We start from the raw sequence: 12,828 nt of genomic DNA on the forward strand, positions 1-12,828 counted from the left end.
AATGCCAGCCATCGAGATGGTGAGGATGGTACCTGGCGGTCTGTCGTGTCGTCCGATGACGAAACTCGGCGGCAGGAATCGTTCCAAACAAACCTTTGACTAAACTGTCGCTCAACGGTTGTGCGATTGTCGATTGTTTCGCAGCAATGCAACTGTTTAGTTGCACAAGTAAATATCGAGTAGTGTGCCCTCCACATTATAAGCTCATTGTAATCTTAGCGAGACTAAACAGTTGTGCTCTAGTTTAGTCAAAGGTGGCGCACTCTTAGTTTTAATTAATTGTATTAACATTTACCTGCCATGTTCTCTTACAAATGTTCGATTTGATTTGATATCCGTTAAGGGTTGTTTATGATTTATATACTTTTGTATTACTCATTTTTATGCGTCTGTATTATCATTTGTTACAGATTATAGATAAAAACGAGATGTTACTGACCTTGTTTCTCACGTAGTTTATTATTGATACAAAAGAAAGTTAATCTTTGGTTCTTTACAAGGGTGATAACTATTTATGTCTACTCATTCTAAAATGTATTGTGAGTAATCAAAGCTGTAAATCTTTTCTGCAACTACGCATTTACTATTAATATTTTCAATAGTTCATAAGGGTAAACACATAATATAACAAAACTGCAGTTTTAATAAGTTTTATTTATTCCTTTTTGAGCGCGCACACATTTCGCTTTGATTAGTTTTAGATTTTATTTAGATTACTACTTGTGCAACTATACAGTAGAATTGGCTGCGAAACAATCGACAATCGATTTTCGATTGTTTTTTTTAACATAAGATGGCAAACGAGCTTGCGGCCACCTGAATCCGCCAAAATGGCGAAGCGACCGCTGCCCATAGACATCTGCAATTGTTTCCAACTTGTGCCATAGTATAGTCAAAGATGTGCACCCTTTCTTAGTTCTTACAATGTTGCAGTGCACTGGATACGGGCAGAAACGTATCGTGGCGATCGATGTGAGGATTACGTTCACCTGAAGATCTTAGCCTGATGATGATTCCATTCTTGCCTTCGCGATATAATCGATGTTATCGAAAAGTTCTAGTGGTTATAAATAATTTTAGAATAATCGTCTTTAGAATTACATTTGTTTTTAAATATCTATGTACTTATTGCCTTGCTTTTGGTTTCAAGGGGGGGTAGGAAATATTAATAAAGACACCTTATTCCCAGGGTAATGAAGGGTTATACCCAGTAAAACCCCTTCGGTGGCCATCCTCTAGTACTAAAGATAAGGTTCTGATATCTCCGGTGGAATGCGCCTAGCAACATAAATGTTTTTTATAGTTTATGATTGCCCGTTGGTTTAAATTCAAATTTATTTTATCTTCTACCTAAAAAAATGAGATCTTTCTTCTAATTAGTTCTCATTTTATTTGAAACTGAACATAAATATCTAATATTCATGAAAGTACAAAGAGCTTTCATAATGTTTCAGTAAACCCTACAGGATACGAGACTATCAGGAGGTTAAAATGGCAAACTAAGACCAGAGATTAATTGTTCTTTTACTAAAATTGCTGTAGTCTTAATGTATAAAAGGAAGTATTTTTTTAGTAGAAGTTAAAATAAAAATAAGCACAGAGGAAGTACTTTTTTATATCAGAAAGGGGCAAACGAGCGGCGGGAACACAAAGGTGGTCAACGACGCCAATGGACCGCAACACCAGAGGAACTACAGATGCGTTGCCGGCCTTTGAGGAAATTGTAGGCTCGCTTCTAATAAACTATTTATTATAACTCTTATATTACGTTTACAAATAGATTGGCTGTACCCTTAGCTCATAAACTAGGGTTCATTCTTATGATCCAGTAATTATCTTCACTGTTACAAATTTCTATAAAATACGGTGTTATTAAAGCAATTATATTACTCTAGAGCACATGTTACAACTTCTTTTCCTAAACCTTTTCAACAGTTTGTATCTCGTTATTACCAACATCGTGTTTACCTATCGGGAATTATGTGAGCCTTAGCGACCATTTTATAGCGTCATCTAGCGACAATTTTGAGAATCACGGTTCTAAGGTCCATAAATCTATTGAATAAAATGTTAGAATAATATTATTGTTTAGACGATATTGTATGATAATGTTAATTATGTTCAAAGTTTCCTAATTTTAATGTAGGAACAACGGTTGATCAAGGGGGCGGGGTCAAGGGGTCATGACCCCCCTGAGCTGGTTGGTCAAGAGCTTGACCACGACTATGTGACCCTCCCCCCCCTAGCGCCAAAGCTGGATCCGACCTTGAGTAGTAATTTAGTGAATTTGTATAGGTGTTATTTATCCTGCATTTTATGTCACTCTAACTGTAAGAAAAACTCTTTTTTATCTTTCTCATCGCTTTATTTAATTTATTAATATGACACTTTTTTATTTATTGATTATAGATTCAATAGTAGAGATTAGTTATTAAATAATTATTGAATGAAATTTATTAAAAACATTTTACTTATAAAAACTTTTAACTTCATATTTCTGGCCTCAATTTTAATAAGGAAAATAAAAGTGGATTTCGATTTTACCAAATTTTATTATACTAACATTTTAACAAATAACTAGTTAATAATTATTTAAATACTTTTAAGTAGATTTAAAACAAATACAAAAATCTTATACTAAGTAGACACGCGTAGCGTTTCTCGTAGCGGAGTTCTACGTCAATTTCTGTAGATGTCTACGCAGCCGGAATTCCTCGGCCAATCACAAACCTGAAAGAAAACATTTTTTTTCATAAATGTATACTAAAATAAAAATATATTTTTAGCATGAATTTATCTTGTGTAACACTATCGCACAACTCTTTAGTCTCGCTTTGATTCCTATGACCTTTAATGGAAATGCGCACACAACTCGATTTTTAGTTGTGCAACTAAACAGTTGAATTGGTTGCAAAACAATCGACAATCGTTTAGTCAAAAGTGCACCCGCATATTTTTCTTATCCTGTAGGATTACATTGTTATGTAAAATTACCTGCAATTCTTTATTGAAATGCAACCAGAATGGACACCGTCTTAATTCTCTCTCGCCTCCCACACAGTAGTAGAACAAATTACAGAACTTCTCACTAGGTAACAACCAGTGTATCTCAGGATCTACTGGACATCCATTGGGAAGTAATTCAATGATTGGTTTCTCTATCTCCACTACAGTAATATTGTCATTCTCGTTTCTTTCCGTTACAGGTGTAGTCTCTGGTGCCTTGGTTACTTCTGGCTTAAATTCTTCAAGAACAATCCTATCCCCACATCTCACGAGGTCCCTCCAATCGCATTTGTTTTTAATGATACTGAAAAAGAGTCCCTTAGGACAAACCATCTCGACAGGTTTCCCGTGAGTACATTGGTAGAATTTATTGCATTCCCAATGCGGTAGTAATAATTCAATTTCCCAGTCGATTTCTTGTATCTTGGGGCAGAAGTTTATGGCGCTAGCCGCTGAAGCGACAGCAAGGAACAAGATTGCAGATATTACTGAAAAAAATATAAATTGCGTTTATTAAATGAGTTCATAACTTCTAACTTCATAACATAAAAAAGAATACACAAACTTTATATTGGTTATAGAATTAAACTAAATTAAACTTATTCAACGCAATATTAAGATAAAAAGCCTATAATGCCCGGCTATTTCAGCTACCCTTCAGTGAAATATCGGTCGAAAGCAGTCCAGTAGTTTCGGATATAACCCGGAACAAGCACGGCATGCGGACAGACAGAGAAACATTTTAATATGTGATTTTCGTTATCAGCTACTCAAATGTCTATAATCTTCCCGAAATCTGGAATTTTTCTTTTAAAATTACAAACAGACAGTCCAATTTTATTATACGTATAGAAGATATATATTTAATATTACATACCTTGCATGATTTACAAAGTTTCAATTACTATTGATGTCCAAGAAGGGCTGTATGCGATTTTATACCCTTTAATTAGTCACTGTTCAAGTCTTATAAGATTAAAACAAGATAATAAATATGGTTTATTGACTTCTATTGAGTTTTTTCTTTGTTTTCATTTTCCCTACTTACCTCTACGTTTAGCAGATTCTATTCTAGATATCGATTTTTTTTATAATACTAGATGGCAAACGAGCAAGCGGCCATCTGAATCCGCCGAAATGGTAAGCAACCGCTACCCATAAACATCCGCAATTGCAGATGCGTTGCCTACCCTTAATTGACGGAGGAGGAGACTAACATAAAGAGGACATTTCCCCTTCCTATAAGTCTCCTCTACCTTCAAATCCACTCTTCTTACTCTATGAAATTTTACTTCTTACTATATGTTATAAATGCGAAAGTTTAGATGGATGGATTTTTGTTAGAGTTTTCAGCCTAAGCGGCTGAACTGATCTCGATAAAATTTGGCATAGACCTAGACGATAATCTGAAAAAGCACATAGGTTACTTACTTTTCTTTTATAATTACACGCGGACGGAGTCGCGACAGAAAACTAGTAAATTTATAATAGCTTTGAAAGGATGTGTTGATTTCATTGTTCAATCCGATTCATTCCATTCATTCAATAAAAAACTCTATCTACTATATCGATTTATTTTTAAAGATATTGTTGTCCTTTTCTTTTCAAAAATAAGTAGTGAGACAGCATGTTTTGTCCTTGTTTTTTAATAGTAGTAACAATTCGGTAAATCAGACTAAAGAGAGAAGGTTATGTAATTAAGTATGTAAAAAAAGATAATTTTAATCTAAAATATATTTATTGCATAAACGTAAGATAAATACAATTGTAAAAATAATGTAAAATTAACAAAAATGATTATTTTTTCACATCGTACCATCGGAAAGTTCGTCTCAATCTGTTACAATTGTCAATTTGCCGCGCATTCTGCATTTCGGGGCCAATCGCACATCTGTACAAAAAATTAAAGCTATGTTAACAAACAATTTCAATTGAAAAGTATCTTGAGACTACCTATTTGGATTATAACCTATAAAAAATACTCTTTGCGCAGTCGACTTGTGTGAAAAAAATATATCCATGTGCTATTGTAGATCCCTACGTATGTATCTATGTCTTTTTAAAGGCAGATGAATCCTAAAATTTCACTGCCGAGAAAACATATGCAAAAACATGTTCTTATCTCTGATTTTCTTTGATAAATATCACAGAAAAAAAGTGTTTTAGAGCACATATAATTCACGGTTTACAATTGGTTTCAAGCCCTTAAGATTTTGATCAGATTTACTAAAAGAACATTTTGTCATAGGAATTTGAGTTTGTATTATCATGACTGTGTACTAAAATAAATGCGTGAAATAAATTATATTTACCTTAAGCCGTCTGTTGTAATGCAACCAGAAGGGACACCGTCTTAAATGTTTCTCGCCGTTGATACAAATATAAAACCAATTGCAGTACCGTTCGTGTGGTAACAACCAAATCAAATTATTGTCAGTTGGACAGCCGTTTCTTAAGAACCCTGTATGCGAGGCTTTCGAAGCGTATGGGTAGTCCTCTACTGTAACATTACTTACAGGATTCCCAGCAGGGGGCGACACTTCCGACTCCAGAAATAACTCCGAGCTATCCAAACTAAAAGAATCCGGAAGAACTCTATCACCACATTCTACAAAATCTTTCCAATCGCATATATTCTTTATAGTGCTGAAATAAAGGCCCTCCGGACATGAAATCTCTATCGGCTCCTCGTTCGTACATTGGTAGAATCTGTCGCATTTTCTGTGCGGTAAAAAAATATCTGTCTCCCAATTAGCTTCGTTTTGTTTGGGACAGACAGGCTCGTCCAAAGTTGCTGATGCTGTTGCCAGAAATACGATCGCAGTCACTGCTGATAAAACATAGAATATTATTTCATTACTTTGAATTCATAATTACTTATAATAAATCACTAGTTAAAATACCTAACATGATATCCCACCAGAATCCTATAAATTAATAAACGTGACTAAGCCTTCAATGGGGTTTTATATATGACCATTAGTCACTTTACGTCTCTTAGTTATGGATTATTGGTACTATAGCTTCACAACGTCGATCGCTTTACAATTCTTGTTATGATTTACACGCAATAAGCAAATGTCTGGTCGATGATGAATCGTAGTTTAATTGAGATGGCATGCGTGTGTTTTAACTCGTATCGACCTTGTTTTATACAATAACCCCTTGTCCAAACGCAGTACTAACACGTTGACTGCCGCTGTCTCGTCTTGAGTCACAAGTTCGTGTGAGTTAGTATGTGAATATCGAAGTGGTATTGAGCGTGTTAAGGGTTTCTCTTCATAATCACTATTGTTGCTCTTATTGAAGTTGTGTGATGAATACGAGGTTTAGTAAAGTATGAAAGCTAGCCGCGGGATCTCAGTCCATATTCGATATTCAAGATGTGACCATACTTTGCTCTTCTTAATGTATTTGTGCCTCGAGTAGCATTTCCGTGTTTAAGACAAGTAAGGTTATAATACAAGCAATCTAGTAAGTCACAATTATGTTGGTTTTTAAGTGTTTTCTAATTTTAAATACGATATATAAAAATATGTACAATTCGTAATTCAATCAATAGATTGGATTGTCCGATAAAATGTTATCTAAATCCATGTTTTAATTGTTTCCAACATTGAATGACTTCAAAGAGACCGACGTGGATTAATCTTTATGTTAGTGTCAATAGTGAACAATCGGTCATTCAACATATTGCCTAAGCACTAAAATGATTAAAAAATGTTGGGTATAATATTGTTTATGTTTAAAACTATAAAAAATCGTGTAAAAAAAATATAATACTTGCAAAGATAGCATAGATATTATAATTTAAACGTATATTCAAAATTGTGTAAATAAACTGTTATGTCTTGTTTTAGTGGAGGAGAAATTTCTCAACATTTCGTAGAGATTTTCCCAAGGTAATTTTTTAAAAGGGTTTTTTAAGCGTGAAACTGGAACGCAAACAATGCAATGGAAACGTAGAGGATGTTTGGTAAACAATACGCATTGCTAACATCTAACACTACTTTGCGGATTTTTATCATATGGTAGCAACACTTTACAGCTTACATTCATTTTAAAAAATTTTGCAAGTTTTTTAACAGTGGTTAGTCTCCAACAACTGTTAAAAAAGTTTTTTTTTAATTTACCTTACATTTCTAAGTATACCTAAATTATACAATGAACAACAAGAAAGATTTTACTGGCTGTTGCTCGCAATTTCGTCCGCGTGAAATAAAAAATGTAGCCTTTGATACTGATAACGACGCTTTTTATTGGTGCAAGATTTTTTGAAATTGGAACAGTAGTTTTTGAATTATTAGAATACATACAAAATAAAAACAAAAGTACAATTCATTCGTGTTTAGACATATATCTTTAGTATACAAATTAGTTATTTTATTGCATACGTTTTTGGTTGTTTTGTAGTGTTTTCGAAGACTTTACAGTACCATTGATTAAAGTACAAATGGGAATTTGTTGGTGACTTAAATACTTACTTTATTTATATACAATCTGTCACCCGCAAATTTGGACCAACAGTTATGCCATTTGACAGCACTGAATTTAAAAAAAAAAACCTATAAGATGCCTGTCTATATCAGCCACCCTCCAGTGTAAGTCCGCTCGAAAACGGCTCAGCCGTTTCGGAGAAAAATAAAACTGCAGTTGTTTAGTTGACCAATTACGAGTATATTTTAAATTTTGAATAAACTAAACATTATTACAAATCATTAAAGCTAATCGTAATTATCTACATTGTATTGATAATTTAGTTTAAAAAATGTGACCTGTAGACTATAAAAAGAAAATTGACAAAATTATTTCCGCATTAAAAAGCGACGTCCGGAAACGTGTTTGCTAAAGGAATTAGCACAACACGCGTTCATTGGGAGATCGCATACCTGTAAAGAAAATAAATTGTAAGAAAACTCAACAATGGTTATCGCCGACAATAAAATCTGTTGCAACACTGCGCCGGCTCGCAGAAGGCAATATTGCGATCACTAAAAAAGCAAGTTGTACTCAAACCGCGCACATTCTACTTGCCGTTGCCTCCTTTTAGTCGCTTTCCCTTCCAACACTTTTCCTTACCGTAGGGTATGTCAACCAAAAGTAACAGATTTCTCTGGATATTTCAGTGATCTGCATACCAATGAATGGCAAGCTTTTCCCCATTGGGACAACCAACACTTTCTGAAGTGTTGCTCTTTGTGTGTGTATTTGAAAATGATCACTGACTTATTACACTAGATTTAAATATAATAGTTAGGATAGGTCAAAAGATTACCTGAAGTCTGCTGTTAAAGTGCAAAGGACCAAAACATTGTTGTTCAATTTTAGCGCCGTTTACGCAGTAATAGAATTTGTTGCAATCATCCTCATGAGGCAAAAGCCAATGTACCGTCGAATCAATTGGACATCCGTTTTCTAAAAGTCCCGATTCCGGTACATCCTTGCCTGGCAAAGCGCAAATATCAATTTCCAAATCATCGTTTTCATCACCACCTTGATCTTTATCATCATCGTCATTCTCTCCACTACTAGGTTTATCATCAGGGATATTTCTATCACCACAATTTACGTTTTGCTTCCAATCGCAAATCCCAAGTTCGTGGTTAAAGAAAAGGCCATCTGCACACGACATCTCGACCGGAGTACCGAAGGTGCATTTGTAAAATTTGTTGCACATTTCATGTTCTAAAAGAACATCTTTTTCCCATGCGAATTCATCATCTTTTGGGCACTGCTTCGACGCATTGACTGCGACTAATACGGTAAAGATGACTGCTAGAACTAAAATTTTAGGTTAACATCTTTATTTCATTTTAGAATTAAGTAGAAGTAAATAATATTAAGACTGAATATAGGCTACCAGCGTAGAGGAAGATCAAAGAAAGTATGGATGGATTGTTTGAATAATAATGAAATGATATGCATAAGAAGGGGATTGATATACGGAGATAGAAATGTATAGAAAAGCAGCACATACTGTACCGACCCTCCATAGGGATACGGGATGATTGTTGCCTTGATTTTTACAAATTAAACAAAAATAATTTAACATACCTTTCATCTTTGGCGGAATGCAACTGAAGATGACATCGAGGTAAAGAAACACGATTTATACCCGAATTCGTATCATTTTTCCGAAATCAGTATTATCTTATTATATATCAATCGAAAATAAATCGATTATATCAATAAAATTTAACGATCTATCGATTAAAGATTGATATAAAAATAGTTTAAAATCAGATGACTTGTTAAGGGAGATTTAAATTACGTCCTTAAAATAACTAGTAAAATAATAATATTTTTTATCTGAAATTACTAGCTGTTGCTCGCGACTTCGCCTGCGTGAAATTAAAAAGAAATATAGCCTATGTTACTTATAGATAAATTACCTTTCTAATGTAGCTGTTGCTCGCGACTTCGCCTGCGTGAAATTAAAAAGAAATATAGCCTATGTTACTTATAGATAAATTACCTTTCTAATGGAGAAAGAATTTTTAAAATCGATCCAGTAGTTATTGAGTTATTTCAATACATACAAAAATACAAATCTTTCCCTTTTTAAATATAGATATAGATAATAAAAGAACAACTAAATAAATATTTCTATTAAAAAAAATAATAACACATTTTAACTACTTTAACTTATAATAAAAAATCAAAAGTAAATTAAACCATAAAGTTTTTTGTGTGAAAAATTTAAGTTGTCTAATCGCGATGTAGGTCAGAATACATAAGGTTTATTTTGGCAAAGTTTCCTTGCGCGGCGCCCGACAGCCCGGCGCCTTCACCCATGGAGCATGGAGACTGTTCCCAGTTGATATTCAGACGTCCCACGATCCGTATCTAACTAAAAACATCCAAAAATATGTAACATGCAAACCAAAGAAATGTATTTAAAAACCATAATAATTTTCTTTTACCTTCAATTAGTGATTATAAGTGCAAGCAAAGCTGAAAATTTGGATAACATAAAGAAAAGTCTAGAACAACATCAAAAAGAATTGACTGTGGTTAAAAATAAAACTAAAATACAAGCAAAAGAGATAACTAATGTAGTGAAAGTTCCGTTAAAGTCGGCAGTGCCTGTGGACAATGCGAGCAAGAAACCTAAAATGATATCAGTGAAACAGTACGTTTAACTAATAATTTTCCTTGTGTTTTCTGTTAGATATTAATCTAATAATTAAAAAAAAACACTCCATGCTCGTAAAATAGCCCTATTTTACATGTCTATACTAATAATTAACATTTGAAGATGCGAATTTTATACAAAGGATAGATTTGTATTTTAGGATTTTTGTATGCATTGAATTAGTTAACTCAAAAACTACTGGGCCTATTTTTAAAACCCTTGCACCATTAAGAAGCTATGTAACATAGGCTTTTTTTTACTATTTCTCTTAACGCGGACAATGTCGACAGCAACAGCTAGTAAAGATATAACACAGGATGCATTTTATATGAAAATACACCTTTATTATTAACTAGCTGTTGCTCGCGACTTCGTATGTAATTTTACATAATTGAGTCTATTTTTTCTCCCAAATCGTAAATGTAAAGCTAAATTATTAAGATTTGTAAAAGCTGGTTCGTCGATCCCTCCTGAATCAAGGAGATGACACATAAAATTCAATCTAAAGAATTTAAACAATAAATCATTCCAGACTACAAGAATGGGCGAAAGAGATATCAGATAAACTATTAGACCACGAGAGACAAATAGTAAGAAGAGATTTACTTTTAAAAGGGTTCACGAATTTGAAGAGTGTACGTCGCAATGGTACGGAGATTGTAGAACAAGCTGCTATTGCTTTAAGTGATCTTTTATCAAGAAGAGCCAAAGCCGCAGAAGCTATAATGAGGAAAGCAGAAGAATTGTCCAAGAAGAAGATTAGTACACCACCAAACTACACTTACATGCAAAGTACGGTAAGTAAAGTTACTCTACTTATAATCCTATTACTTTAAAATTGATGGATCTGTGAAAATCAGAATTAAAATCTTCCTGAATCTAAAAAAAATTAGTCAATTCTTTTAAGAATACGATTCAGGACAAGAAATGTAAATACAGTATAAGAGAGCGTACACCATTGACTAAACTATCGCACAACTGTTTAGTCTTGCTTCGAATCCTATGAGTTTATATGGAGGTGCTGATACTCGATTTTTAGTTGTGCAACTAAACAGTTGAATTGGCTGAGAAACAATCGACAATCGCACATCAGTTGTGATATAGTTTAGTCAAAAGTGCGCCCACTCTTTATACTTTTTCCTCCTGCATTTTGTCACGTAGTACTTCAACGAACAATAAATAGATATGTCTAATTCCAGATTCCATTCTTACATTTGTATGACAAATATATTTTTTTAACTTGCCAGGATCTGGATCAATACAAAAAAGAGGATACAGAATGGAAAGAAGATCGCCGTAATTTCACATTTCCTTTAAACTGTAGGAACTTAAACAAAGTGAGCTTGTATAAAAGCAAACATTTTGATGCTAACGTTTCTTTGGAGACAAGTAGCGTGCATGTTGCTGTAGAAGTTTTTGATTGCGGTAAGTATATAACTGTTTTATTTTTAGATACAACTAACGAAAGCCATTAGCAAAAGGCTCAAAGGAACCTTTTTAAAAAAAGAATCTAAACCGAAGATCGAAATTTAAAACCATTTTAAAAATGGAACGCCAAATCGTATGTTTCAAATTTATTTTCCACCAATCAAAATCATTCAATGAATTTTCCAATTCTTACAGATCCTAAAATACTTGAACATCTACACTGGTCAGAAGGTCTTATATCCACTTTTAAAGAGAACTACGCCCGCGACGCTACTTTGGATTTTCAATACATGTGCAACGCTAAAGGATTTTTACGACATTACCCAGGTATTTTCTTATGTTAGGAATCATAGAAAATGTAGCCCTTGCTTGCGACTTCGCCGGCGTGAAATTAAAAATTACAGCCTTTGTTACTCCCTTATAACGTAGCGTTTTAATGGTAAAAGAATTTTTGAAATTCGCCCAGTAGCTTTGAGTTATATCACTACATAAAAAAATACAAATCTTTCCTCTTTATAATATTAGTATAGAAAAAGTTTCCTACGTTACAACATGACTCATTGCTAGGTACATAGTACATACATTGAAACAGATTAAACTGTTTAAGACGACGAAGAAATGTCCGGGAACTCAATTAGATTTAATGTAATCAAGTTTAAAGCGCGCACACTTTTGACAAAACTATCACACAACTGTTTAGTCAAGCTTTGATTGCTATGAACGTGTATAGAGGTTCCCACAGTACTCGATTTTTAGTTGTGCAACTAAACAGTTGAATTGACTGCGAAACAATCGACAATCGCACGACAGTTTAGTCAAAATTTTGCGCCCGCTCTGAACCACTGTCTATGGTTTTATAGCAATTGTCTCTTCTAGCTGCATTATGGGACACGATGTACAAACTGAAGTTAGACGTAGAAGACATTTACGACTGTCGGCTGCGGCCCTGGTACGTCAGCGCGAGCGGCGCGCCCCGAGATATCCTCATTTTACTAGATGCGTCAGGCTCTATGACTAACTCATCCAATCTGGTGAGCAGATAAGATTACAATGACTAAAAACAATGACCTAAATGATTGTGTACTTCATAGAATTTAACCTTCGTAATATTAGTTCTAATACTTTAATTGTCCTAGATGTCGCCAGTCTTGAATAATCTACGCTTATTATTGCATTTAGCATTGAATCTAGGTTCTATGTCAAATCTATAAATGTACAGAGTAGAGAATATCAGAGAGATGAAATAATTGGTTATTACA

General features: G+C 33.9%; 2 protein-coding genes across 2 annotated transcripts in view; one reads left to right on the forward strand and one right to left on the reverse strand.

Annotated features, from left to right (window-relative positions):
* Positions 1-9,067, reverse strand: part of LOC106105057 — a 25,825-nt gene extending 16,758 nt beyond the window's left edge. Inside the window, exons 1-5 of the mRNA XM_013285281.1 lie at positions 9,061-9,067; positions 8,282-8,787; positions 7,835-7,895; positions 2,995-3,494; positions 2,685-2,730 (exon numbers count right to left, since the gene is read on the reverse strand). Of these exons, the coding sequence (XP_013140735.1) occupies positions 2,685-2,730; positions 2,995-3,494; positions 7,835-7,895; positions 8,282-8,787; positions 9,061-9,067 (1,120 nt within the window). The remainder of the gene's footprint in view (positions 1-2,684; positions 2,731-2,994; positions 3,495-7,834; positions 7,896-8,281; positions 8,788-9,060) is intronic.
* A 778-nt stretch (positions 9,068-9,845) lies between these two features.
* The window catches only part of LOC106105058 (voltage-dependent calcium channel subunit alpha-2/delta-3-like), a 13,616-nt gene continuing 10,633 nt past the window's right edge, over positions 9,846-12,828 (forward strand). Inside the window, exons 1-5 of the mRNA XM_013285283.1 lie at positions 9,846-10,138; positions 10,674-10,938; positions 11,389-11,566; positions 11,765-11,896; positions 12,446-12,600. Coding sequence (XP_013140737.1) covers positions 9,882-10,138; positions 10,674-10,938; positions 11,389-11,566; positions 11,765-11,896; positions 12,446-12,600 — 987 coding nt within the window. The 5' untranslated portion in view covers positions 9,846-9,881. The remainder of the gene's footprint in view (positions 10,139-10,673; positions 10,939-11,388; positions 11,567-11,764; positions 11,897-12,445; positions 12,601-12,828) is intronic.

The sequence above is a fragment of the Papilio polytes genome, unplaced genomic scaffold, assembly GCF_000836215.1.
Source record: "Papilio polytes unplaced genomic scaffold, Ppol_1.0 DF823177.1, whole genome shotgun sequence".
NCBI classification, from domain to species: domain Eukaryota; kingdom Metazoa; phylum Arthropoda; class Insecta; order Lepidoptera; family Papilionidae; genus Papilio; species Papilio polytes.